Source organism: Pezoporus occidentalis, unplaced genomic scaffold, assembly GCF_034315485.1.
Source record: "Pezoporus occidentalis ecotype Australia unplaced genomic scaffold, CSIRO_AGI_Poc_V1 ctg44, whole genome shotgun sequence".
NCBI lineage: Eukaryota > Metazoa > Chordata > Aves > Psittaciformes > Psittacidae > Pezoporus > Pezoporus occidentalis.
The window spans coordinates 3,329,516-3,357,407 of record NW_026915769.1 but is presented as its reverse complement, the minus strand read 5'-3'; the positions used below and the strand labels follow the sequence as shown (position 1 = coordinate 3,357,407).

The 27,892-nt window shown below is 41.8% G+C and overlaps 1 protein-coding gene across 3 annotated transcripts in view; it reads left to right on the top strand.

The window, feature by feature from the left end:
- The window catches only part of KIAA0930 (KIAA0930 ortholog), a 78,282-nt gene extending 50,879 nt beyond the window's left edge, over window positions 1–27,403 (top strand). For 2 of the 3 annotated variants that reach the window (XM_062634916.1, XM_062634918.1), the window contains exons 3-10: window positions 8,964–9,071; window positions 10,370–10,447; window positions 12,918–13,019; window positions 13,452–13,592; window positions 15,701–15,895; window positions 18,020–18,182; window positions 19,312–19,467; window positions 22,458–27,403. In XM_062634916.1, coding sequence (XP_062490900.1) covers window positions 8,964–9,071; window positions 10,370–10,447; window positions 12,918–13,019; window positions 13,452–13,592; window positions 15,701–15,895; window positions 18,020–18,182; window positions 19,312–19,467; window positions 22,458–22,498 — 984 coding nt within the window. In that variant the 3' untranslated portion in view covers window positions 22,499–27,403. The remainder of the gene's footprint in view (window positions 1–8,963; window positions 9,072–10,369; window positions 10,448–12,917; window positions 13,020–13,451; window positions 13,593–15,700; window positions 15,896–18,019; window positions 18,183–19,311; window positions 19,468–22,457) is intronic. The other variant, XM_062634917.1, reaches the window with a different exon arrangement.
- Window positions 27,404–27,892: the final 489 nt, after the last annotated feature.

Below are 27,892 nucleotides of genomic sequence, written 5' to 3'. Positions count from 1 at the left end.
TGCCCAGCTGATAGCCTCTATCGATTTTTGACTGTAAATTTCCTTTCAGGAGTTTTTCAAAGGCTTATGTGCAAAGCTGTGCAAACAAGGGGATTTCCTATTCACATGCTTTCATCAAACAGCTCTAATGCCTTGGGAACTATATAGAATTATTGCTATTCTCAGTGAGAGATGTTCAGGGTGCAGGGAAGGTACTAAATATGCCAGTATTCGTATTATTAATATCAATTAAAAAGACTGATTGTGTTCTGGAAATTTTGGGGAATAGATGTGGTGGAAAAAGTATCCAGTTTATCACAAAGGTTTTGAATCTAGACTGGAGTATTAGATGGGTTTTTCTGGGTTTTATGATAAAAGTGTTCCGGCTGTCTGTGTGTAACTTGACACATGCATTCTATTGGCTTCCAGTACAAGGTGTTGTATGGCTTGAGTTGTTTTGTAAAGATAACCAATACATAATATATACATCTTCAAAAGACATATTTCTGTGAATAAAATACATCATTGTTAATAGACACTTTTCTCCTATGTACTTATGATGGGTATTTTTTGTGCAGAAGGTAACTCCTGACAGCAGTTTTGGTAATAATGTGTGGTGCAGGTAGTAGTACCTGCAACTGGAAGTACCTGTAAGGCTCCCCAGGACCTCTGGTTGTCACTCTGGAGTAGGCACAAGCGTTGTGTCACAGAAGCCCATGAAGTCCTAGAGGTGGGCCATACTAGTAAGCAAGAGCTGTGCAAGAAGGTAGCCAGAACATTTGCCAAGCAGGGAAAAGAAATGGAGTGAGGAAAGACAGGGTGACGGTGGGGGTCCTGGCTAGCAGGAGTGGTAAAATGGAGTGGGTGAAAGTAGGTTGAAGTGTTTGTAAGGGGACTCTGCAGGGGTTGGTGACCAGGATTATAAAATTGCAGTGGGTTCAAATCTGTGAGTGACACACGGGTGCTGTATGACTGATGAGGGCATGACCATCAGACTGCGCAGCCTGGTCCTTAGGAAATGTGGATCCATTTATTAGTATAGTTCAGTACTTCAGTATCGGGAGTGCACGCAAGCTCTGGACATGACAGGCAAGGCACAGAGTGCAAGTTGCTTAGCATGCAGTAGTGTTGCTGATCAGAAAAAGTGCAGTCCTCAGGGACCAGTAAGAGTGCACACCAGCGCTTTGTCCATACCAGAAAACCCCAGTACTGGTGATAAAGGAGCACAAGTTCTGCAGAGGTGCCCTCCTAAAGAAATTTTGTCTGGTTTATCTGGCAGATTATAAATGATTAAAAAAAACCAAAAACAAACCACCACCCCCCAAAAAAAAAAAAAACAACCAACCAACCAAACAACAAGAAAAAAACCCAAACAAGCAAAAATAACAAAACCACAAAAAAAAAACAACAACCACCAAATCCTACCTGATTATTAAAGAGCTTCTTAATACAGTGAAAATAGGCATGATGAGAGCCAGGGCCTGCAAGAGGAAAGCAGCTGAATTAAATAAAGTTGCACACTTTCAGCCAAGAGGATGATTAATCATTGGAACGAGTTCTCAAAGTAAGGTATTTTCCCAGGCGCTGTCTAATCAAATGTGATTAACTGGGTTTTGTGAAGAGGTAGCAGGTTAAAAAGCCTGTGGCATGTAGGAGGTCAGCCTAGCTGATGTAATTCCTTTAGAGCCTCAGCTCAATAACCTTGTGAATATTTTACGAAGGTGACATTATGGATTTCAGCTTGCTGAAACTGTAGAAGAGTCATCACCTTCACTTGAATGTGGAAATATCCAGTCTGCCTTTTGGATTTCACTGGGAATAAATAATTAGTATTTACATAGTTCTTTCTATTAATAAACTTTCACTCTTGCAGGAAGGCACATGTAATCTAAAGCCAGATAAACAAGCATAGAGGAATGGCCAAGTGAATCAGCAGGAGACCTGGAAAAAACGCAGTGTCTCCTGGATCTCTGACTGAGACAGGCTTGTTTTCTTGGGAGGACTCAGGTGTCCAGAATCCAGTATGCTTTCCAGGCCATATCATTTCTTAACTCCAGAAGGCCAAACATGACAACATAAATTAATTCTAGAACATCAAAAAACCGTTTCTGATGAAAAGCATGAGGTATACTAAGAAATTCTTATTTATTTACTGGTTGATATTCTTAATATATTTTTCTATACATTTAAAAAAATAGGCTTACATTTACCATTGTGATTTCTATGTAAATATCAGGCAACACTTCTGTAAAGCAGGTGTTTCTCTTCATTTAGGAAGCATTGTGCTTAGCACTGGCAACACTGGCTTAACATAAACTCACATAACAGTTTCTGTTACTGGGACATTGTTGTGATTTTGACAGCGCTCCTATTTGCTGATGTCTGAGTACTTAAAGGTCAGAACAGCGAACACTCCGGTCTTCTGTTTCCCATGCTGTCAATCCCAAATGCCTATATTCACTTGAAATTATTCACTTGAATATAAAAGTGAATATAAAAGGCTAGTACTTACCACTTGTTTTTTTGATTGGGATTTAAATGAAGAAAATCCCTTGATGACAGCTAAGTCAACTCTTTCTACAGTATTTATGTGATCTTACATCTTTTTTTACATAATGACCCTGAGTAATGGGACTTTCTGAGGTTTCAGGTTTTGTTTTTTCTGTTCTTGGCATATATGCCATTCGTACATAGTACCAGGAAGATAAGTGTAGTGATGCTGAGCAAGCTTCCTTGGGACATAGGTGGATTAAGGACTATAGAGCCCTGGGAGATGTGGTTAGGGGCTCTGGAGCTCAGATAGTCTTTTTGTCAATTCTCCAGGATACAGGGGAGGACCTAAAAAAAGCTAGGATGATCAGCCAGGTTAATAAATGGTTAGAAGGGTGGTGTCATAGTCAGGGGTTTGAGTGTCTTGAACATGGGACCCAAGTTTGTAGGCCTGGTCTGCTGGAGCTGGTCTGATAATGGAAGCGGAGTTTTGGTAGGAGGCTTGCCAGACTGGTCAAGGAGGCTTTAAACTAGATGTGTTGGGGAAGGGGAGCATCATTCTATCCGAACACACTCAAGTCAGTTGCCAGCACCTATAATAAATGCTTGGAGCAATGTAGAGCTATTCAGCCACTCCAGCCAATGAGCCAGCTTCATCTGGAACTCAGCTCAGATGGATCTATACAAACGCCTGTAGCATGGGGAACAGACAAGAGAAGTTAGAGATGTGTGCACATCTATGGGGGTATGATATAATAGGCATCACAGAAACATGATGGGATGGCTCCTGTGACGGGAGTGTTGGAATGGAAGGTTACTTTAGAAAAGACAGGCTTTTTAGACAAGACAGGCCTGGCAGGCGGGGAGGGGGAGTTGCCCTTTATGTTAGGGATAGGCTGGAGAGTATGGAACTCTGTCTGGAGACAGGTGAGCAGTTAACAGAGAGTTTGTGGGTCAGGGTTAAAGGGAAAACAGCTATGGGAGACATTACTGTGGGGATCTGCTACAGACCGCCTGATCAAGGAGAACCTGTGGATGAAGCACTCCACAAACAGATAGGAAGAGCCTCACACTCACAGGCCCCTTCTTCTCATGGGTGACTTCAACCACCCTGACATCTGTTGGAAGGACAGTATGGCACAAGCAATCCAAGAGGTTCCTCGATTGTGTGAAAAACAACTTCCTTCTGCAAGTAATAGAGGAGCCGACAAGGAGAGGTGCCATGCTTGACCTCGTGCTCACCAACAGGGAATGGCTCGTTGGAAATGTGACTCTCCAGGGCAGCCTTGGATGCAGTGATCACAAGATAGTCGAATTCGAGATCCTCAGGACAGTGAGAAGAGCATGCAGCAGGCTCACTGCCCTGGACTTCAAAAGAGCCTCTTCAGGAACCTGCTTAGTAAGGTTTCATGGGCTATAGCCCTAGAGAGTAGGGGGGCCCAAGACTCTTGGTTGATATTCAAGGATCACCTGCTACAAGCTCAGGAGTGTTGCATCCCAACTAGAAGGAAGTGCAGCAGGAGGGCCAGGAGACCTCCTTGGATGGATAAGGAAATCCTGAGGAAAATTCAAATGAAAAAAGAGGCTTATAAAAAGTGGAAGCAAGGACAGGTGCCCTGGGAAGAATACAGGGATGTTGTCTGGGAAGCTAGGGGACCAGGTTAGGAAAGCCAAGGCCCAGTTAGAATTAAACTTGGCTAGGGATGTTAAGGATAACAGGAAGGGATTCTACAGGTACATAGCAAATGAAAAACAGACTAGGGAAACATAGGCCCCCTCAGGAAGCTCTCGGAAGAACTAGCTACCCTGGATTTGGAGAAGGCTGAGGTTCTGAATGACTTCTTTGCCTTGGTCTTTGCTGGCAAAGGCTCTGACTGCACCACCCAAGTCTTGGAAGGTAATTGCAGGGACTGTGAGAATGAAGACCTTGGGCCCACTGTAGGAGAGGATCTGGTTCAAGACCATCTTAAAAACCTGAACATGCACAAGTCCATGGGACCTGATGAAATCCATCCGTGGGTCCTGAAGGAGCTGGCAAATGAAGTTGCTAAGCCACTGTCCATCATATTTGAGAAATCATGTCAGTCAGGTGAAGTTCCTGATGACTGGAAAAAGGGAAATATAACCCCCATTTTCAGGAAGAGGAAAATGGATGACCCAGGGAATTACAGCCCAGTCAGTCTCACCTCTGTGCCTGGCAAAATCTTGGAGCAGATTCTCCTGGATGGCATGCTAAGGCACATGAAAAAACAACAAGGTGCTTGGTGACAGCCAACATGGCTTCACTAAGGGGCAATCCTGCCTGACCAATTTGGTGGCCTTCCATAATGGGGCTACAGAACTGATGGACAGGGGTAGAGCAGTTGATGTCATCTACCTGGACTTGTGCAAAGCGTTCGACACTGTCCCACATGACATCCTTGTCTCTAAATTGGAGAGACATCAATTTGATGGATGGACCACTCGGTGGATAAAGAACTGGCTGGATGCTTACATGCCAAGAGTTGTGGTCAATGGCTCAATGTCCAGCTGAAGACCAGAAATGAGTGGTGTCCCTCAGGGGTCAGTGTTGGGACCAGTCTTGTTTAACATCTTTGCTGCTGACATGGACAGTGGGATTGAGTGCGCCCTCAGCAAGTTTGCCAATGACACCAAGCTGTGTGGTTTGGTTGATACCCTGGAGGGAAGGAATGCCATCCAGAGGGACCTTGACACGCTTGTGAGGTGGGCTGATGCCAACCTCATGAGGTTCAACCATGCCAAGTGCAAGGTCCTACACCTGGGTCGGAGCAATCCCAGGCACAGCTACAGGTTGGGCAGAGAAGAGATTCAGAGCAGCCCTGCAGAGAAGGCCTTGGGGGTGCTGGTCAATGAGAAAATGAACATGAGCTGGCTTCAGTGTGCGCTTGCAGCCCAGAAAGCCAACCGTATCCTGGGCTGTATCAAAAGGAGTGTGACCCAGCAGGTAGAAGGAGGTGATCCTGCCCCTCTACTCTGCTCTCATGAGACCTCACTTGGAGTATTGTGTGCAGTTCTGGTGTCCTCGACATAAAAAGGACATGGAACTGTTGGAACAAGTCCAGAGAAGGGCCACAAGGATGCTCAGGGGACTGGAGCACCTCCCATGTGAAGATAGGCTGAGAAAGTTGGGTCTGTTCAGCCTGGAGAAGAGAAGGCTGCATGGAGACCTCATAGCAACCTTCCAGTATCTGAAGGGGGCCTATAGGGATGCTGCGGAGGGACTCTTCATTAGGGGCTGTAGTGATAGGACAAGGGGTAATGGGTTAAAACTTAAACAGGGGAAGTTTAGATTGGATATAAGGAGGAATTTCTTTCCTGTTAGGGTGGTGGGGCACTGGAATGGGTTGTCCAAGGAAGCTGTGAATGCTCCATCCCTGCAGTGTTCAAGGCCAAGTTGGACGAAGCCTTGGGTGAGATGGTTTAGTGTGAGGTGTCCCTGCCCATGGCAGGGGGCTTGGAACTAGATCATCTTAAGGTCCTTTCCAACCCTAACTATTCTATAATTCTGTGAGTTAGGTCAGCCTACCAAGAAATTTAGATTGCTGATTTAAACACTAGTGAATAAGGTGTATAGAATGGTGAAAATTTGGGGTTAAAGTTGTTTGCATGAGATTTTTTTATATTTATTTTTTAAATGACTGATTTGGATGCCTCCTTTACTGACTAATGCTGCAGGGTCTGAATTGAGTCAGCCCCAGCCTTTCCTATGTTCCTGGCCCTGCCTGAGACTCCACAGTGTGCCAGTGACAGCGGGATCATTTGCTAAGGGTTGAACTGAGCCTATTGATTTATTTCACATTATATTGCATGGCCACCTTCACATGTCCAGCACCATGGCAGCAGAGGGTAGCTGAGATTAATTTGTGACCTAGAGCACTTGCATGGGGAGTTGAGCCCCTGGAAAGTGCCAAGATGCGTTATGGATACCTTTTCTATATTTGGAAGAAATGTTTAGAAATGAATGACAGATGTTGCAGATAAAGAATGTCTATGAGAGGTAAGGGGTGAGGTTTTTTTCAGAGGTGATTTGTAATTTAGGTGCTTGCACTGTGAAGCATAGTCAGGTACGGAGCAGTTGTGTTGCTTATTAGGGCATCCTGGTGGGGGCTCACTGTGTTTTATAAAGCAGATCCTTCCATGGTGTTGAAAGTAAGGCATTCAAAACTACTGGGTGCTGTAGCAAGCGCTGGTTTCTTGGTGTAACTACTGCCATAATTGTGGGTAAGGCTGATTCATTCCTCTGATGCCTACCAAGGATGCTTACCTGGGCATGAGCAGGAGCTGCAAAATACGTCCAGCAGATGCCAGCGCCATAGCATTTGGAAGTCACATCTACAGTCTTAGGTCTGATTAGTGCTGCCTCTGTTTCATTTGGCTGCTTGCGGCTCCTTTCTGGGAAGAGGTCACTCCTGTTGTGCCTGATTTGACCTGTTGAATAGAGATTTATACCTTGTGCTGTTTAACTGCCCAGCAAAAAAATTTAATTCCTTAAATTGCCTAAATTATTTTCCTTTGTAATAGAGTGTGGCTTAAGCACTTGGTTTAGAGAACAGCCGTGGTGGTGATTCACAGTCCACCATGCCCTAACTCACAGGTTGTATCACCCAGGAATCCTACTGTAAATTAGTGCATAGGGAAAAATTGATTGAAGAAGGGCCCTTTTTCTGTTGTTACTTGTGACAGGGTTGTGAGGCATTCTGTGGAAGAGTTGTTGTGCAATGGCTTTGTAATTCCTGGGGAGAAGTAGTTCAGTGCATGAATTAATTTCACGCAGAAAAGATTAGTGGCTGATTCCTGCAAAAATCTTAACTTTATTGTTAAGAAGCAATTAAACTGCCTGCATTAAAATAAAGGTTCCATGGATATGGAGGCAGAAGAGAGGGAGGTGGTGACTGCTGAGCACTTGGTCTTGCTTACCCTGACCTTAGAGCTGGAGTTGCACCTTGCAATTACTCAGTCCTGCCTTTACCTGATCCTCCCGCTGTGTCTTCAGAGACAGGGAAGGCTTTTGTTTCACAAGATATTTCTGGAATGTTGCAAATGTGATGTTTCTGTGCTTTTAGGCATGAAAGTGCAAATATCACCTTTGTTTATTTGGTGATGAATTTAGATTGGATTCTTTCCTTCAGCTGGGAAAGACGTATTAGCTTTTTGTGGTAACTCTCGTTACTTTGTGCGAGTTTGTTGCCTATAGAAAAAAATAATGGTTAGGAGCTTTAAAAATAAATAAGGGAATAATGATGTATGAGCCTATAGGCATTTTAAACAGATATTCATGAATTAAAAAAATGCATTATGGAAAACACTGTGTTTGGCTATCCTGGTATCTAATGATAGTGTCAGTCCTGAAATACTGTTCAACTGTTCTTCCCTATATTTAGGTCTTTCCAGAGGAGCTGAAATAAATGCACACTTGCTATATGGCTGAATCTTACTCTGTTTGGTTTCTTTCACATATTCTGACTTCTGTGACAATCTGTTTTCTGGCAGATGAGCACTACCCTTCATTCTCTGCCCTGACCAAAGCCCAAAAAAGTTTCATGAATTGCCTGTTTACAGCTTTGTCAACTTGTCACAGTATTCACAAACACAGAGAAAAAATGCTTTTTGAGGTATTGTGTCAAGATAGTTTATAGCTTTGACATGTGTTAAGTGTGCTACCTTACCATGGTCTGCACCACGAGCTGCAGGGGAATCTGTTCTGCTGCCTAGAGCACTTCCTCCTCCTTCTTTACTGGCCTTGGTGTCTGCAGAGCTGTTTCTCACATTCTCACCCCTACCTCTGGCTGCAGTGGTGCAGTTTTCCCCCTTCTTAAACACATTATCCCGGAGGTGCTACTATCACTGCTGATGGGCTCAGCCTTGGCCAGCAGTGGCTCCATCTTGGAGCTGCTGGCAGTGGCTGTATCAGATATAGGGGAAGCTTCTAGCAGCTTCTCACAGTAGCCAGCCCTGGAGCCCCCTGCTACCAAAACCTTGCCACATAAACCCAATACAGAAGGGTTACCAATATGTTCTCTGCGAGGCATTAATTAATGGACTTTGTCTTCCCAGAGATTCCCATCCCAGTGGGGAACATGTAACAGCTACCTGCTAGATGATGTTGAACATTAATCTAGTGACATGTTCATTTCCAAGGGATTGTGGTAAGAAAAATACGTGTGTGTATCCCTGATTTTATTAATTTAATATTTGCTAAAACATACGTGCAATGAGAAAGAAATGAAGCTGCTGTCCATAACTGAGATTTCCCTGCACAGACCTGCCTTTCTCACCTGTTCTTCTTCACATCCCCAGCTTTGCTTCCACACAAAGCCTTCCACAGGGGCTGACCTTGCATGGTCAGGAAAGATCTAATTCTGACAGAAAAACATAGCTGGAATCTCCACAACATGCAGATTCTGGTGTCAGTGTATGTTCGCATATAGGTATCTTTAAGTAATATCTTTCAAGGATTTGTGATATTTTCTTAGCAGGTTGAAGTTGAAGTTTACCGGAGAGATTCTAAGAAGCTTCCTGGCCTGGGTGACCCCGACATTGACTGGGAAGAGAGTGTCTACTTGAATCTCATCCTGCAGAAGGTAACAGTGATGCTTATCTGATTTTTACTGGCTATTTATGCTGGAGAGGTTTCAGGGTAAGTTTTGGTCAGTCCCCTTTCCTCCCTAGCTTGAGGGATTTGAGTACTTCTGGAGCATGAAAAGAAAATATGGCTTTAATTTTGCCTTTCAGAGTCTAAATGAACAGGACCTGAGTTGTTTGCTATTTTTCAGTAGAGCCTTAATAGCTTTCCTCAAAAACTTTAAATATATCCAATAAAGTTGGGCTGAATTTTATGCTCTGGAACGAAGTTTTGCAAAATGGAAGGCTTTGTCAAGTTTGATAGCTTTTGAGAGTTAATGAGACTGTTAGACAAGCAACATTTCTGTTAGAGTTCACAGTACTGGTGCAGCTTAAGAGGGGGAACTGCTAGGTGGAAGTGCAGTAAAGGTCCTATGCATTACACTGGGATTTTGTGCTCTGTATTAGAACTTTAATAAAACTTTTGTTGTTGTTGATGGAAATATGAAGCTAGCACAAATTATTTCCTTAATTAACTCATAGGTTGTTTAGTTATTACATATGTTACATTGGTGCTTAGGGAAGCTGAATGTTCCTACAGTCATTTGAGATCCCTTTACAAGTTCCGTTGATGGTGATCTCAGAAGAGACTGCTGGCTCATTGCACACATCCCGGAAAATAAATTGTTTTCATTCTCTCTGCTTCCTCCCAAAAGTCTCATTGCAGAGCTTCTCTGCACAGGGCAGCTTCCACCATTATTTGCTCAATAAAACCAGAATCCGTTTGCTACAGTCAGAATTCAGAGATGCTGCTACAGCTGCGTATTGCTGTCCAGAGCTATTGCACTTCCTCCTTACATGTGTTTTCAGGTGGCTTGGCAGGCTACATTAATGGTTTCTGACCTCTCTAATGTTTCTGATTTTCCCTTTTTGATGGGAGGTTATCTTTTCCATTTCTACTTTAAAATGTGCTTGTGTGTGTGTGTGTGTGTGTGTGTGTGAGATGCTTATTCCTCTAGCTGACCAGTAAGCCAGTGTTAAACAGTATTCACAGAAGTTTCTTTAGCTGCAGGTTGTGCACTTCAGCAGCATCTCTGCAAAAAAATTCAGTATCACTGAGTTAATAAATAGTCTTGAAAATTGTCGGAGTTTCAGTATAGTGATGAGAATAAAGAAAATGAAAATATCAAAACATCTTGGTTTTTAGCCAAACAGCTGAAAAAAAAAAAACGAAGAGGGAGTGTCTTCTACTTCACAGAAATGAATGCTTTGTTTTTCTAACTAAACCTTTACTTCTCTATCTGGTGCTCTGTTATAGTTGGATTATGTAGTGACATGTGCTGTGTGCACGCGTTCCGATGGAGGAGATATTCATATTCACAAGAAGAAATCTCAGGTGAGATTACTGTATTATTACTGTGGATAAGAGGTTGGCATGCAGTATTACCTAATCCTAAGAATCGTATTAAAACCAGAGCTGCGGTTCTCAGGGATCTAACAGCTGCATTCTTGTGAAGCATCTCAAGTCTTTGTTTAGTGATATTTCCTGACAGGCATCAAAATCTCTAGAGCCCCACTTGAAACATTATAAAGACCCCTGCATGTTTTCAAGATTTATAATCTCTGCCTACAGGATTTTGGGTGGAGGATGGGGAGTGTGTGTGCTGAGGGAGGAGTATACCCAACTATTAACCAGTCAGAGGGTAGACCTGAAATTTTATGAGACCAGAGTTATGAGAATCCTTTGGGGTGTATCTGTAATATAGGGCTTTTGAATGGTAGACAATTTGCTGATTATCAGTTTTTCTTTTTATTACTTTGAGGATCTTGTTTCCTCTCTAAAACTGCTCATTCCTTCTGTTTCCATGCCAAAGGTTTATATCATTTGCTTCTGTGCAGCATACAGTTAATACAGGGTTTAATATAGTGGAGGAGACTGAATTGTAAGCACAGAGGGGATAGGAACAAGAAACATTGGACTTCTTCAATCAGTTTCCAGCAGATCTTGCAATAACTTCTCTTAGTTGGTAGAAATCCTTCTTTTGAAGGCTCCTGCTGCCTTTAAAAGGCTGTTCTTCCCAGACATTTCCATTCCTTTAGCTCATTCAGCTGCTTGCATGGCTTTACCTAAAATAAACCAATGCTCTTTAATCCTTTAATTTTGTTTTACCATTTTGAAACAAGCATTGCTTTGCCTACAAACAAAACTAGCAGCACTGATTATTGTATCTGCAATCTGCATTAGTTAGGTGCGTAATTCTCCTTGTGCTGTTGAGCCGCCACGTTACAACACTGATGTAAGCCTTTTATTTCTCATTGCTTCTTGCACTGTTTGCTAGTGGAAACATCCCCGGTTAACTTCTGCAAAATTTTTTTGAGAATAATCTTTAAAGTGAAGATTTGAAAACTAGGAAGATGAGGGACCTGCCCTCACTGCCTGTGAGCATTGTTCAGAGTAAGGAGGAAGTTTTCTGTTCCTCATTCCTAGAGGAATGTGGGACTGCTTCTGAATTTTTCTCTTCCCTTTTCTGGGAGAAACTCAGCACACATTGGAACTTACCAGTACACATTAGTAATATTTCAGGATCATGAAGCTGATCTATGGAGAGAGAAAAGGCAATTCTGTATACTGTGGAAAGCATGTTTGCAGTAGAGCATCTCATTGTAACGTGCACCATTGAGGCTCAGCTTTAAATGAACAAAACCCAACTCTTTTGGTCCTGTATTACTGTTCTGATGGTTCTTGCTTTTGAAAGCATTTATTACCCTGTCAGTGTGCAGCCAGGTGTTGAACAGGTAGAAGCCCTAGGACAGCAAGCCCTATTCAGGCATAGGACTTGCTGTGCTACTCCAGACCTATGAGTACCTAAGGTATGCAGCCAGAAACTTGTTGCCATCTAATGTTGTTTCTTGTCATGAAGCAACCTTTCTTCTTAATAACCTATATTTAAATGTGCATGTAGGCTTCGTAAGTACAAATAAGGAAAAGCAATTTCTCATGAGTTTGCATGGAGTGGTTTGTAGCAAGAGGACGACAAGCCTCTGACAGTCTGGGCACATTCACAGCATACTGAGATTTGACAGGTTCCTTAATTCAAAATTTTGTTTGCAAACAGAGGTGGAAGGAAAGAAAGCTACCTGGTATGAATTCTTCTTCCTCTTTACCGGCAATCTTTTTGGAATGATAAAATCTAAAGCCTTTAGCTATTTAAACACAGGTTGTTTTGAGAAGTGAAGTGACCAAAAGAGTTCAGCAACTGCTTCAAAGGGAGAAACACGGAAGAGGAAGCACAGTGGATAGAGAAAGAAACAGAAGATGGGGCTGAGAAAAATGCTTGTCTTGCTGAGGGCTATGCTTCTCATTACTGAGTGATGTTGATCTCATTGTGGTACTAAGCAAACAGTAACAATGAAATTAACTGTATAAGCAAATAGTGCTAGGTCAGCTACTCCACAGTAACTTTCTTGCTGTGTGTGCTCTTATTTTGCAGCATATAGCAGTAACTTAAAGACAGCTCAAGGTGGTTTTCTGTGTTAATGAAAAGGTGGATACCTTAGCTGTTCCATGGGATGGTGAGAGGTCAGGTACCCACAGGGACATTTACTGTGGAGCAACTGGTATTTGACAACTTGCATGTGAAAATTCAAGGATTTCACAAGTTTAGTCACTATTGCAAAACAGGCTGTAGTCAGAAACCAGCTCAGCTTTGCCTGCAGGATGTCCAGCATCTCTAGTGTAAGTGAAAACACTTGCTGACTGAACAGTGTGGTACTGTGGTGTTTTGGTATTACTTGCCTTCTGTCCAGTGTGTTCCTTCCCGAGTACATTTAATTGAGATGTATTTTTTCCCCCATATCTTTCTCAGCAAGTGTTTGCATCTCCTAGCAAACACCCAATGGACAGTAAAGGAGAGGAGTCAAAAATCAGCTACCCCAACATATTCTTCATGATTGACAGCTTTGAAGAGGTGAGTTCCTCATTGCAGCAGCAGAGTTTTGTCCTATTCAGTCTTCTGCCCCAATCAGCTGTTTTCTTGTACCTTTTGAACAAATGCTTTTGGCTAATTGAGCTTATCTTCTAGTAGTTTTTATTTTATTTGACCTTTCTGTTTCTTTAATGTTTGACATCTGAGCTTAAAGCTGGATTTTGGCATCTGTCTTTATGATGAACTGAAGCAAGACAGGCTAATTTGAGAGTTGCTTATGATTTGCAGTGTGCACTGCCTGAATTGTTTTTTTGTTTTTTTTTGAAAGGCTGGGGTGGAGCATACTGCTCCCTTGCTTTCTGCCATTTATGTTGAAACTGCTTTGGGCTTAGGGGGAATCCTGGGAATCTGAATATATTTGAACTTTAACAGCTGCAGTTTGCCTTAAAGTGTTTTATCTTGCATCTTTGGCAGGTTTTCAGTGACATGACTGTGGGAGAAGGAGAAATGGTCTGTGTGGAGCTGGTGGCCAGTGACAAAACCAACACCTTCCAAGGGGTGATTTTTCAGGGGTCTATCCGCTATGAAGCACTCAAGAAGGTCTATGACAACAGGGTAAGATGCTTCTGAAAGACAGCGTCCTTGGCACTAATGATACTCTCTCTGACCAGTTTTTCTTTGCTGCTGAGTATGTTAGCTTTTTGTCCTGTTCATCATCTGCATTGTAGTCTGTCTTTCTTGGCTTTGAAAGTTAACTGAAAAGTAAGGCTTTTGGCTCAGACAGCTGAGAGTATTCAGATCAGGATATATTACTCTGGCGTTTGCCAAAAGGAATGAAGTAGTGGAGTTAATAAGCAGTCAAGAATGTGACAGAGGAATGGGTCTGAATAACATTGTTCTGGGAGCCCCTTCATTTTTGTGAAAGGTCACAGATATTTCTAGTTACTTCAGAGGTGTGTTTTGCATGGAGAACTTACAGCAAGGTAGAGTTTATGTAAAATGTGTTTTTCTTTAGTGTGTTTTGTACTTAACTGCTATTTTCAGAAGACCACTGTAGTTTCAATGACACACAAAGAAGCTTTCTTTGCTTTCCTACAGAAACATGAAATTCCAGCACTTCTAGCTCCAAATTCAGTACTTACAGCTGAGGTCAAGAGGGTGCAAAAGCCAATAAACTTCTCTGTTATGAAGACAGCCCTGAGAGGTTTAAAATAAACAAACAAACAAAAAAAATCCCCACAATATCTACTGTGATTGTAAACTTCATTTCCCTTTGTTCCTACCCTTGTCAGGACAATTCCTGAATAATTTCCTTTATCTTTAAATGTGAGTAATCACTCTCTTCTAGAAGTTTTTTGAGGGAACATGAAACTGCAATTGTTTCTCTGTCCCACCACTGTCTTATGAAAATACGTGAGAATGCAGAATCACTAAAGACAATGTAAGAAGAAAGCCCTGTAGTGGAAAGACAGGATTTGATGTGTCAAAGTCACCTGTTAACCTAGGAATGTCCTGTTTGACCACACAGCTATTTTACATTGTTATCACTTCAAATACTCAATTAAGGCCAAAGGTAAAAATTTAAATTTGACCATTCTTTTGACAGAACAGAAGCAATCTTTCTGTGCTGTTGAAGGTTACTTGATTTTCTTTGTATCAGGGGAGGTTTAGATTGGGTTTTAGGAAGAATTTCTTCACTGCAGGGGGTGTCAAGCACTGGATCAGGCTGCTTGGGGAAGTGATGGAATTGCCATCTCTGCAGGTATTTAAAAGATGTGTAGATGTGTCCCTTAGGGACATGTCCAACCCTAACAATTCTATGATTCTATGTTTTGGTGGTGGACTTAGCAGTAATGGGATAGCAGTTGGACTACATGATCTTAGACGGATTCTCCAACCTAAATGATTCTGTAATTCTTAGTGCAGTATGATTTGTGTTACATGATGAGCATCTTGGCCCTTTCAGGCTATAAACTGCTGAAAGTTGTGATAAGCCACTTAAACTTATGGATAAGTCCTACTTGCTTCACTTGGCAAAATCTTGACTATTTTCATATTGGTTTGTTCCTTTTTTCCATTCTCAGTTCAGTTTTCAGTTCAGCTGTGTTAACTGGAAATTGAGCCCTTCTGTCTGTTGAGAGTGTTCAAAAGCTGTCAGGGTTTTGAGGCTAACTGCAATAGAGGTTAGTTGTACATGGAGGCTGGTTCTTCAAGCTTTGGCCTTGACAATGTGGACGCACAAATGTCTGAATTGACTTGCCACCACATAGTGCCAGAATTGTGCAGTGCACTTTGCTAGCTTGAAGTATTGTGTGTGTATGTCTATTGCATTTTGGACTCAAATGAGTGTCCCTGCACAGGCTGTGTTGAATTGTGCATGTGGCTTCTTGTGATCTGGTGTGGCACATTGTGTGAGTCTGGATAAAAACCTTTTTATTTTATCTCAGGGTGCCACTGGGTAACTCTGCCTTTTGGGTAGCTGAAGGAGTTGATTTTTCTCTGAGCCTTTGTTTTTGTATCCGTAAGATTGCTTCCCCTCTGGACATCACTTCAGATTGTGCTTAACATGCTTTTCAAGAATCCAGATAATGATCATTATCCACTATGTTTTTGACTTTCACTATGTTTTTTACTTACTGATAGATAACTTTGATAATATTCTTTTTTTTGAAACATGGAGGTGATGTTATGTGTTCTTCCTCTCCTGTCTTGATGCATTGTAGGTGAGTGTTGCAGCTAAGATGGCTCAAAGAATGTCTTTTGGCTTTTATAAATACAATAACATGGAGTTTGTCCGAATGAAAGGGCCACAAGGGAAAGGACATGCGGAGATGGCAGTGAGTAGAGTTTCTACTGGTGACACTTCGCCGTATGGGACAGAAGAAGATTCAAATCCAGAATCCCCAGTGCATGAGAGAGTAAGTAGTGGATGGAAATACTGACTTAAGGTTAAACATGAACATATTTTGTTCCAAAGCCATTAGACAGACTGAAGCTGGGATTAACTTACATCAGGGTTCTAAACTTGGGTTTCCCTGTGTGTATTTTGAACACGCTCAGTATATGCAGATGAATTTTTAGCTCATTTTTCCTTGAGCACATGCTAAATAGAGAGATGACTGGATGATTCATGCTTCTGGAGGAGTGTTTTTAGGAAACAACAGTGATGTTGATGCCAGGGAAAATGATGATTCTGCCTGTTTTCTATGAAAATTAATATATTCCATTTCTGTACAAGATGGGATTTACCTAGAAATGTAGAATTTGTTTATTATGTAGGTTGCTTTCTAACCTTCACAGGAAATGGTACGGTTAGATTTTGTCACTGATGAATGCTGCCAACGTGAAACCTGTATAAAATTAAAGCAAAGAATACAGATTTAGAGGCAGTACCATATTTTTGCTTAATTTTAATGCAACTGGAGTAAAATGGCTATAGAATCGGTCCATAGGTGCTGATTTCACCCTTATTCAGTCCTGAGTGTTGTTTTCCATAGAGGCATTTTACTTCATTAATGGGGATTAGGCAGCATCTTCAAAATACTTACACAGATATATCCTGACCTGGGATGGGTAGTTCCTGATGGATTCTAGTATAGTTTCCTGTGTATACAATAGCTAAGTTGAGTAATTTAAAGGTCTGCAGGACTCCTTCTGAATGTCTCTATACAGCTGTATGATTTTTGTTTCTGGCTTCCTACGAGGCAAATGAGCTGCCAGCACAGAGCTCGTTAACTAGATGTGCTTGCTTTCTACTGTAGAGATACAGCCAGGAGAGATCAGGCCTGGAGGGACTTCCTGAACTTTTGGCTCCAAGAATTCAAGTGTCAACTGGAAAATGTCACAATAGATTTGATAGTGGGTGATTGCTGCTTTTGGCTAATGGTTTTAATGGTGATTTGTATGTTTCTGGTTTTCCCTCCAGGTGTGATAGGAAATGGCTACAGAATTAAAAACCTGCATTAAAGAGAGGATTACTTGGGTGGTAGAATGCTTCTACCTTTTTTTAACAGTAATGATAGAGGGACAACACGGTGTTTTTCTGCAGTGCAACACCAACCTGTTTGCCTGTCATCCTCACTCACATGTCATCTCCCTCTTTATTTGTATGGACAGAGATGAGCAGTATCAGGTGTCACCTCAGGGACAGCTATGGGATTGTGAAACTGACTGTGAAGAAAGATGAAACAGAAATTACCTCAATTGGCAAAGTAGATATCCCTATTTAATTTTTTCATTTGAGATGAAACTAGAATATTACTAGCAAAACCAGTATATAAGCACTACATTTCAGTTCTTTCTGAAACAAGTATGGTTGACTATAAGTGTGGTTTACTCAAGAGCAAATACTGCTTTGAAGGAAGGGTGTCTTTATAGTTTCATCCCTAATCTGTGTTTTACCATAGACAATTACATACTTCTGTTAGTCATCACTTGAACTGACCAAATCATCAGGGGCATCTCCACTTGTTTTTCCCATCCTCTATTGAAATAGGATATACATGTAATTGTACATTGACTTCACTTTTGCGTCAGGATCTTGGGCTAAGTAATTGCCTTGCGACCCTGCTTCACAGTGACACTGTGACCTTTCACAGTGATCCCAAGTGACATCCTTCTAACCTTGTGTTTGCCAAAGAAATGAAGATGCGCAATTTTAGTGTGTGAAATACATTAAGTTCCCTGAATTTCAACATGCAAAAATAAAATTGACATTCTTGGTGCCTAAATTATTAATTTTCTTCTTTCATGACTATAAATCCTTCTTAAAAGTCATCAGCTCAGGAGAGACTTTATAACAGTGGAGGTTGATGATACATCAAAACATTTTCACCTTGATGAGCATCTCGAAGCTGAGATGACTCTTCAGTTGACATTTTCTGGCCATGCTGATAAACCTTACAGCTAGATGCCGTCACGATTCTTATTTTCACACATATCATTGCCTCGTGGCACATATTTGAGACTGATTATTTCTTACTAGAAGCATTAGAACTTTTCAAACAGAACTTCCTCTAGCATTTGTTTTATTTCCCTTTCAGGTCACTTCTTTCAGCACGCCGCCAACCCCAGAACGCAACAATCGCCCATCCTTTTTCTCCCCATCCCTCAAGAGAAAAGTGCCCCGAAATCGAATTGCAGAGATGAAAAAATCCCACTCGGCAAATGACAGTGAGGAGTTCTTCAGAGATGATGATGGTGGAGGTGAGAGAAGTAGTATCAGCTAAACAGACTTGTTTGGAGAGGGCACAGATCCCAGTGATGAATTTCATGAAAGGTAAAAAATAAGCAGCGTCCTTGGTCTGGCCTGTGCTGCCTCCAGTGCAGACAGACCTGTTGTGGACAGGAACAGTCCATGAGGACTCGCTTTGCTTACTTCTGCTGTGTGCAAGTGTGAAACAGCAAGAGAATTATACTTATCCTAGCTACCAGAGTCAGGTTCTTCTGACCTGATGACCCCAATGATCTTGGCATAGTGGTAACGTGTGGGGAGAGGGAATAGCCTCCTTCCTCCCATGCTGTTATGCATCTTGCTAGAGTAGCTGCTGTTACGTATTCTTCCTTTGCTAGGACCAATTTGTTTGGATCAGGACGTACTTTTAAACAAATGAATCCCAGAGCTTGGATCAGTCTTGTCCAGAATTGTTCAGTTCACTTCAACATCTGCTTTTAGCACTGTGGGACAGGGTTTATTTTTTCATGGGAATGGAGGGAAAGTTCAGAAACACTCAAAAAATGCAGCATATGCATTCCTGGCTGTGGGAGAGACCTGCAGCTATAAAACATGTCTCTAGGTGACAGTGGACTTGGTATCCTTTTGTTTAAAAGTTATTTGTGGACTTCTAATCATGAGAAGAATGAGACTGCTGAAGTGTACCAGGTTTGGCTGAGAGCATATTAATGCTGACTCTCCCCTATCTGGTAGACGTCAATTTTCTTCATATGAAACAATTTTTCTTCTGTTAACACTTGTGAATTTCTACATGAGTAACTTCTTAATTTTAAGAATATTATTTTGTGTATGGGTTAGGATTCTGCTTGTGCAATGTGGTAGCAAAGGCTTCATTCCCTCTCCTGGCTGCTTATAAATGCTGCCAGCTGCTGATACCATTCATTAGCTTCAGTTGTAAATAGTGAATTCTGTGTCAGGCAAGACCTGACCGATTAAAAAAAAAAATAAATAGTAGTAGTAGTGTCCTGCATGTGACTTACCTCTAGACAATGAATAGCAGGCTTTCCTTTTGTCTCCCTTTTTTTTACTTCACTTTCAGGAGTGTTCCAATGAAACACAGGAAGTACAACAGTCACCTTCAACTTGCTTTTGCCTTTACAGATCTGCACAATGCTACGAATCTGAGGTCGCGGTCCTTATCCGGAACAGGACGCTCTCTGGTGGGCTCATGGCTGAAGCTGAACAGAACAGATGAAAACTTTCTACTCTATGCACACTTAACTTACATCACTTTGCCATTGCATCGGATTTTAACAGGTGAATTTTAGCATGTATTACACATAAGCAGAGAGTCCTTTAGTTCCTAGACAGTCTTCTGTATCAGGGGATTCCTCTTTTAAGACAGAGAAACAAGTATTTCTCTGCAAGGAAACATAACAAACCTCATTTGCTGACTATCAGCAAATCAGTATGAACAAGTAGAAGGGTGTCAACTTGTACTCTGGCTGTGGGCCAGTTTTGCTCCATGGTGGTTCAGGCAAGTTGGTAATTTGTACTAACAAACACCCAGAAGACCACTAGTTGCTTTAATATGGAAAGTTCATCCATCTCATGAGTGTATGCAACTTGTTGTAAGCCCATCCACTGACATCAATAGTTGTAGCAAGACTTGTGAGCGGGAGGGTTACAGAAAGGCAGCTCTGGAATTTGGAGTGACCTCCTTTGCCAGTTTTGACTCTTAGATTTGGTTTCCATCCAAGTTGCTTGGACTGGTCAGAGTTAGGCAAGATGTCTGTAAATCTGTCAGGTGTCCAGTGTCTTTAACTAGACATAATAATGTTTGTATGTCATACCATGAATCATTAGAGTCCCCTGTGTTGTTGGTCCAGCTATGTCAGTTACTACACTGATGAAAGCCAACTCTGCATTTGTTCAGCTGAGGCAGGATAGCACAGTAAGTTGGGTTTTACAATCTGCAGGCAGTTAATGAAGTTTTGATTTTCATCCAAGTAACTCTTGACTGCCTACAAATACAGGCAGACTACAGAAAACAATTGGTCTGCTTGAACTCTTTATCAGCAAGCTTGCTAGCCTTTAAAGGATCCAGCTTGCAGAATGAAGATGCCTATGGAACTCTTGAGATGATTCTGAAAACTGAGAAAGTGTAACAGTGGTTAAGCACTGTCTCCTGTGTCTAAACGTAGTAGCAATTTCTTTGACACAGACATTGCTAGTGTCTACTACTGGAAACACACAATCTTCTCAGGCAGAAAGTTTGATCTCAGGCAAAACCATTGCTGAACTCCTTAATCTAGACTAGAATAAAGTTGGAATAAAGCTGTAGTTCCAGCTGAATGTAAAGTTCTGTCTCTAACCTTGGAAGATCCTTAGAATTGTTGCTTCCTCTAAGAACTTAATCTTCTTTCTTCTCTTCATGTCTGGCAAATGGGGTGACTGCTGAATAGGTTTTTCTGAGCTGTGGGCTTTTGATCAGTGCCTGCTTTTTCTTGTCTGGGTCTAAAAAGAGGACACCTCTTACACAGTGGTTGTAGTAGTCTTGTCCTCATTTGCAGGTTCAGCTCTCAGAGCCTGTTGCAAAAGTAGACTGGCTTTTACTCTGCAGAGAAGGAAATCATAGCTGGTAAGGTAAAGGTGGAAATTATAATTAGCAAGGAGATGTTTTTACATTTGCCCTTTCACTGTAAGTAGAGATTGATTTCCATTTAGAAGAAATTACAAATTCCAGTAAAAAATTGCTCCTCTGTAATTAAGGGTGGATTTTGAACAATGGTTCAGCAAAACATGCAATTATGCCTTATGATAATTGTGTTGATGATCTTGCAGCTAGTTAGCTGGAGTTATCAAGCTCACTCATTCTCTCACCACAGGCATTCTGGAGTTCACAGAAGATGTATTGTTCCTGCTGACATTTAATACTTGCTTAAGTGGGTGGCATAAATGCCTCCATGCTCAAATATTTGCTTTGAGCTTGAACATCCTTTCTGAGACTTAATTTGTTTAACATACGGTTGCAGGAGTTGGTGTATATATTGAGATGCACAGAAATAGGACACAAAAAGCCTGGGCCGTAAGGCAGAATTTTAATCTGCAGTTTTTCACTACCTGTGTTTGCTTTAGCTTGGCACATGGGGTAGAGCCCATTTCCAGTGCCTTTTTGGAATTAATGCACTTGTGCTAGTGGCAGCTTTCCAGCAAGTGGGAGCATTACATGTAGGGCAGGGTAAAGTGGGAAAGATGCTCATCTCCCTTGGGTAATTTATGAGGCCAGTACTAAGAAACTAAGTCCCAGCGGCAGTGATCAAAGCACATTTTAAAATGTCTGGAGTTTATGCATATTGATAAGACTTCTTCTGCTCTGAGCCTTCTCTCCATGCTAGATTATCACACTTCTCTCAGCCTCTCTTTGTGTCAGATGATCCAGTCCCTTAATGCTCTTTGTGGTCCTTTACTGTGTTCACTTCACTATGTGTCTGTCTTAACAAGTGTGGCTGGAGCCCTCTGGAGTTGCGGATCAATTTTTGTGCAGCTGTGTATGAACAGCCTCTTAATTAAGTTATAATTAAGCATGTGCTCCCTTTTCCCATACTCTTTGTTCTCTGTGTAGCTTTGAAAAGGACACAGCAACCCAGTTTCCAGATACTCCTACATACTGCTGTGCCAGCACGCTGGATTTACTGTCCACATTTGGAAAGATGCCCATGATTATGACAGATATTTACAGGTTCACAGTCTGTCACATTTGGACAACACAGAGCTGAGAAACCAGCAAAAGGAGTTGGCTTTATGGCAGGTTTTGAGTGCAGAAATACAGGCCTCAAGCTATAAGAATGCATTAAACAGCTGAATTATTTGCACCCATATCTTCAGAACCAGAAGTCTCTCTAAGGGTCTTGGGAATGGTGCATTTCTCCAAGAAAGGAAAAACCCTTGGCATCCCCTCTAATGGCACTTCCACTTGTTTCTCTGGAAGATTACACCACAGTGTCTGATGCATGTTGTTTCATCCTACTATAAATGATAATTAATAGATCAGCTGTCATCTCTACATGATGGGATATATTTGTGGCTTACCATCTTTCAACTAGGATGCAGCTGGGGAGGAATTAAGGTGGACTTTAATAGGCAAAGTCACATACTCACTGTGTTTTGAATTCCTTTAGCAGGATAAGGGGGACTGTGCTGCAGTCCACAATTGCATCTCTGGTTCTTCGTGCTTTCTGGTGCTGTGGCAACTTTCAGGAGCTTTCTAAGTTAGCTGTATCTCTTTCTTTCTCTCCCTTGCCCAGATATCCTGGAAGTGCGGCAGAAACCAATTCTGATGACATAGCAGAGAGCGGGCACTGCCTTGGAGCCTTGTTGCCAAGTGCCTAACCACAGCGGTTTTCTGTGCTAACACTACCATCTAGTGTCAGGAACATAAACCTCCGCAGGAAAAAGGGAAGTCCAAGAATACCAGCCGATCAAAAGTGCCTCTTTCTTCCTTCCTCTGCTGTCATACACCGAATGCCCACTTGCAGTACATCGCCTGTTTCTGACTGGAAGAGGACTTTAAGCAAGATAAAACGAGAAGGGGCTGTGTTTAAAACGAGTCAATGCTTTATGGACAGTTTGTTACTGTGTTTACTTTATAACTAAGAAACCAACAACATGTACAGAATGTGTTAAACTTTATATTCTTTGAAAGAAACAACCTGAGAATTTCATAATGATGTGCTAATGAACGTTGTTCCATGGACTCTCACCCATACACTCTCCTTGTCCGTGGTTTGGCTTAAATGTTTGTCTGAACGTGTGTGTGTGTGCGTGTGGGGATTGAAGGGGTGAGAGAATAATTTCCTGCCGGGAGAGGAAAAGGAAAAAGATGGTACAAAGATACATCACCATTTTGGTACGTGCAGCAGGTCAGAGCTTAAGAGGCTGAAAATGTTCCCATTTATTCACATGTCAGTGTTAGGACAGGTGAACTCTGCTGACAGATTTCTCTATCTACCAAAGAACAGCAACATTTTCATCCTCCAGAACTGGCTAAGAAAATAAGCCAGTGAAAAGAAGGCTAAAATGTGCTGCTATAGTAAAGCTGAGGTTCATATCCAGTACTAATGCTGCTTATCTCTCTGTTAGCCGCGTCGATACAAGTTTGAGTCCCAAGTGGAAAGATAGGAGGCCATAATGGGACTCCAAAATCTAAAAACCTTACCAATAACCAACATCCTCCTGCACGCACTGGACTTCGGAATACATAGGGTCATCCCTGTGGTAGTATTTGTAGCCAAGGAGAGCATGAGAGCTGATTAATGGTTGGGCAGCTTGCCTGGATTCTTCATCTCCTGGTTGGTGTTTCACTGTACTGTTATATGCCAAAGCATGGCATGTTTTCTTGAAAGACAAGATTGAAATGTAATTCTGCTCTGAGAAGTGACTAAAAATTGCATAATGGGAAGTCTGAAAGTTGTGTCAGGAGCTCTCAGGAAAAAAGCCTTATGTTTACAGGTAAAATGCAGCTTTCTCTACATAGCAGAACTCTGCTGTCCTTGACATTTGAAAAGCTAAATGATTCAATACTGAGACTACTGCAGTCTGGTTCACTGTTTTGATATGGGAGCCAGTCAATACTTAGTTTACTTACGACTGCATAACTGGCACAGCAGTGGGTGGGGTAGTGTGTTGCTTAGGGCATGGGAGACTCCATACATGCACAAAGGGAGAGCGAAGATGCCATTTTTGTCACTTTTTAGACTCTGAGCACCTCAGTCTAATGCTGTTGCCACAGTTACCAAGTGGCACGTGCTTGGAGCCTGGACCTTTGTCTCCCTCCCAAAGTGCTTTGTTGTTATTCTGCCAATAGCATATGATGACTTAACCTCTGAAATAGGACTTTCTGCCTTTTTTCCTCAGATTCCATGGGAATAGCTCCACTTCAGCATAAAGGTAGAGATTTACTTTATCATTCAGCCCAACATGGTGAATCCAGCATGGTAAGGAGGTCTTTTTCTACCTGAGGCTAGGCCCAGCAGCAGTCACCATAGTACAGAGTGATGGCATTTCTAACCCTGTCAGCATGAGTGCATGGCAGGGACAGCTGACCAGTTTTCAGTTTGCTTCAAATGTGTTGCAGCAACGTCAGAGAAACGTTCGCTTTGTCATTACCAGCACAGCCACTTTTCACATTGCAGCCTTTTAACTTTGCTCTGTGGGACTGTGTGGTACTCTGTGTGTGTGTGTATCTGAAGGTGTGCACGTGGTCTAACCTGAGGCATGTGACTTTAATGCCTAGGCTTTCTTCCTGAGCCAGGTTAGAGAGGTGGAGTCCTAAGTCAGCAGCTGAAGTGCCCTCTCGAGGAGCTCACAAGGCAGCTTAGGTGCTTACCTGAGGTCCTGAGGCAGTGTGCCTAATGTCAGTCAGTAGAATTATTCTCCCTGTGGCCATGCTGAGAGTTAAACCACTCTTCAGCTAGAAGACCAGTCCTACTCTGAAGCCTCTCAAGATGCTCCTTAGTCTGCACTTTCATACTGATGGGCCAGGCCAATCAGTGTTTGGTTTTCCTTTAAATATTCAGTATGGAGGGAAGGCAGAGAAGGTTAATATGTGTACTACTAGAGACAACTGATACATTTCAGTCAGTTAGAGGAATAACACACGTGAAAAGGAAATGAATCCAGATTAGAACCTGAGTGCTAGGTGCCTGAATACTTCTCAGTTGACAGTAATTTGAAATGCTTGTTATCGTGTATTAACTTTCAGGTAGGTTAATTTCACATGACCTAGAAGACTGAGCAAAATCTTGCTGCACAATAGTTTAGAGCAAATAAATGATTATAAACTAGTACATTAGTAGAAGGGCAGCGTTACAGAAGGTACAGTTCAGATCCCATACCTGTTATGCAGGAGGTATCATCTGCTTGTTACATGTATGTGGGTGGATTTTGATGTCTAGTTTTTGAAGGACTGCAATGTAAATGTCCTAAAAAGAGCCTATTTATTACTTGTATCTTGCTAGTGGATATGCTGTAGGTATGTAGCAGGTACAAAGTCTTACCCTTTCTAATAGGAAAGGGTACAGGTATGCCCAGATGTACATCCATAGAAAACAGAGGTCAGAAAGTCTACTGAATGTCAATAGTGCTTTTCAGAAACAAGTATATGTGCCAGATTCTCATTTATTCCTTCTCTAAAGTTAGACTTCTTATGTATCATCCCTGGCTCCCACTTTCTGTTATCAAGTAGGGGGAAACAGATTCCGTGTTTTGTTCTGCTTTTAAATGAACTCTGGAAACTGGAATTTGTTGTCCTTGTACAGACAGATTAACGGGGAAGATGACTTAAGTTTTGCTTGGGTCAAGATGGCACAGCTGGGCCCTTAGCACGCTATTGCACTAAACCAAAAAAAGAAAAGGGAATGTTAATAGGAGCCTCTCACCCTTTTAATTTGGAGGGGTTCTTAATTCTGTAGCTCCTAACCAGTAAACCATTTGAGCCTCTTGACCATTTAAACAATGGCTGAGGAATAAACTGGTGTGTTCGGAGTGCCATAAAGGCTGTGTGGCTGTCGATGTCTTAACTGTTGGAGCACAGGGGTTTTCATTAGTTATGTGGATGAGTGAGAATGCAGCATGATTAAGAGATTTAGGAGGCTCTGCAGATCAGCTTTGTTTATTTACACAATCCCACCATACACCATACCTCATGAAGCAGTTAACTTCTTCCTTCTGTCCATTCACTCCCTCTGGAGATAGAGGTTTACTACTTGAACTCTCCGTAGATGATGCATATTGATAGATGCCAAATGCAAGGATGTAAATCTTCTCACCCTTAACAGTTTTTTCACTGCTATCAATTTAAGAAGTAAAAGCTGTTGTTTTCTAAAGACAGCTCTTAAATTAATTAATTTGTATTAGCAGATTATTGCTCTGCCTTAGAGACAGTGACATATGTGAGATTGTGTTCTCTTACAGCCAGCCAGTGCAGGGTGGGCTCCAAGTCTCCTTTGAAAAGAAGCCATTTTTAGAAATGCCACACAAATCTTTCAGCTCTTTTGGCTAATCTGATTTGCGTAGGTTCACATTCCTTCTCTTCTTATTCTCCTGGTCTTCATTGTTTACAAGACTTAAGCGTGTTGGGCTCTGGATCACTGTTACTCAGTTTTACATTTCCGGGCATGCTTTGCTTTCCAGAAAACAGGATTGTTTGCACAGGTGAGTTATTGCAGTAAAACAGTTTTCCCAAAGTATATTCTTAAACCAAGTTTTAATTAAAACACTGAAGGCTCTGGCTCTGTAGACAGATTTCTTCTGGCAGACCCTGATGTAGAGAATCCCACCTTGTCACTGAAGTTTTGTATGGATGTGGAGTCCACATACGTAGTCTACACTCCAAGACTACTGACCTGTTTCTTGACAGTCACTGATTTTTCCCTTCCCAGACGATTGCTTGTCCTGTCTTTTGTAGTCTGAAGCTTCCCCTTATTACAGACAGATATAAGATAAAATTTTCAGAAGTGCCTAAGCCCTGTTGTTATCCAGTGGGGTTTAAGAACAAATTTTTATTTAGGAAATTAATGAAGTAGTCTTAAATTCTATCCATGTTGTGTGTAGCAGCATCAAGAAATGGCAAAGTTTATAGTTCGTGGACGAACCGCTTGTCTCCTATGGACTCGCCCTTTGTGTTTGAAAGACTCATGGTCTCCAAAGGTCACAGCTGAAAGCTCTGGAAAATGGATTCATTGTGGTCACAGCAGTCAGATATCTGCGAATGCCTTATATTATTTTGTGAGGTACGACTAAAAGTGTGTGACACTGGTGTGTAGAAATTCTGTGTCAGAAATAGGTATGGCAGAATCCAGTTAAAGGCATTGTGAAGTGAAAGCTTTTACACCAAACCATAAATGAAAAAGTATTTTACACCAGAATGTAGCTGTTTTGATGCTTGGTCAAGATAATACAAGGCTGCAAGCAGGTTACGATGTTGAACATTGTGTAAATATATAAATATTCTCAGCCTACTTTTATCAGACTAACACATGTTGCATGGTTTGGTTTTTTTTGCCTCATTGATCCATCAGTGTTGATTAGAAGATGATGGGCTGAAAATCATGCTGGCACTATACTGAGCCCTTTGAACAAAGAGCCAGGAGAACCTTTGTGCACCAAAAATGGAGTTGACTTTGCATACGGCAGCAGTGAAGAAAGTGTTGGACCCTGCAGCCAATAAACAGACCTCTTAAATGACCATGAATTCTGTTAATAGTGTTTTTTCTCTACTGTGCCTAGTGGTGTTTGAATGTATTCCTTACTGGTAGTGAGCATAAAGGGTGGAATAATGTGCTGTGGCACTCATGGTGAGATTGCCAAACAGGCACCCAGGAGGCAGAGCCTCTTTATCCTTCGTTGCAGGGGGGAGCCAAAAAAATACTGGGCAATTCTGGTAGAAGTGTGGCTCTCTATTAATAGCAACTGCATGCTTAAAAAATGGAGCAGACTCTTGAATTTCTCAATCATTGTAATTGGGGGTGTGATGATGGGGAGATGTTGACTTAATTTTTGCTAACCATTAATTGTATCTTCATGTGAGAAGTAGCTCCCATTTGCAGGCATAAAGTGGGTAGGTCCAGAACTATGAACAGAATTAAGGTGTAGGACTAACCAGCATGATAGTGGCTAACGGCAGGAAGTACAGTTGGGTGACAGGCGCTCCCATGGTCTCAGCAGTTCATGGTGCATTTGT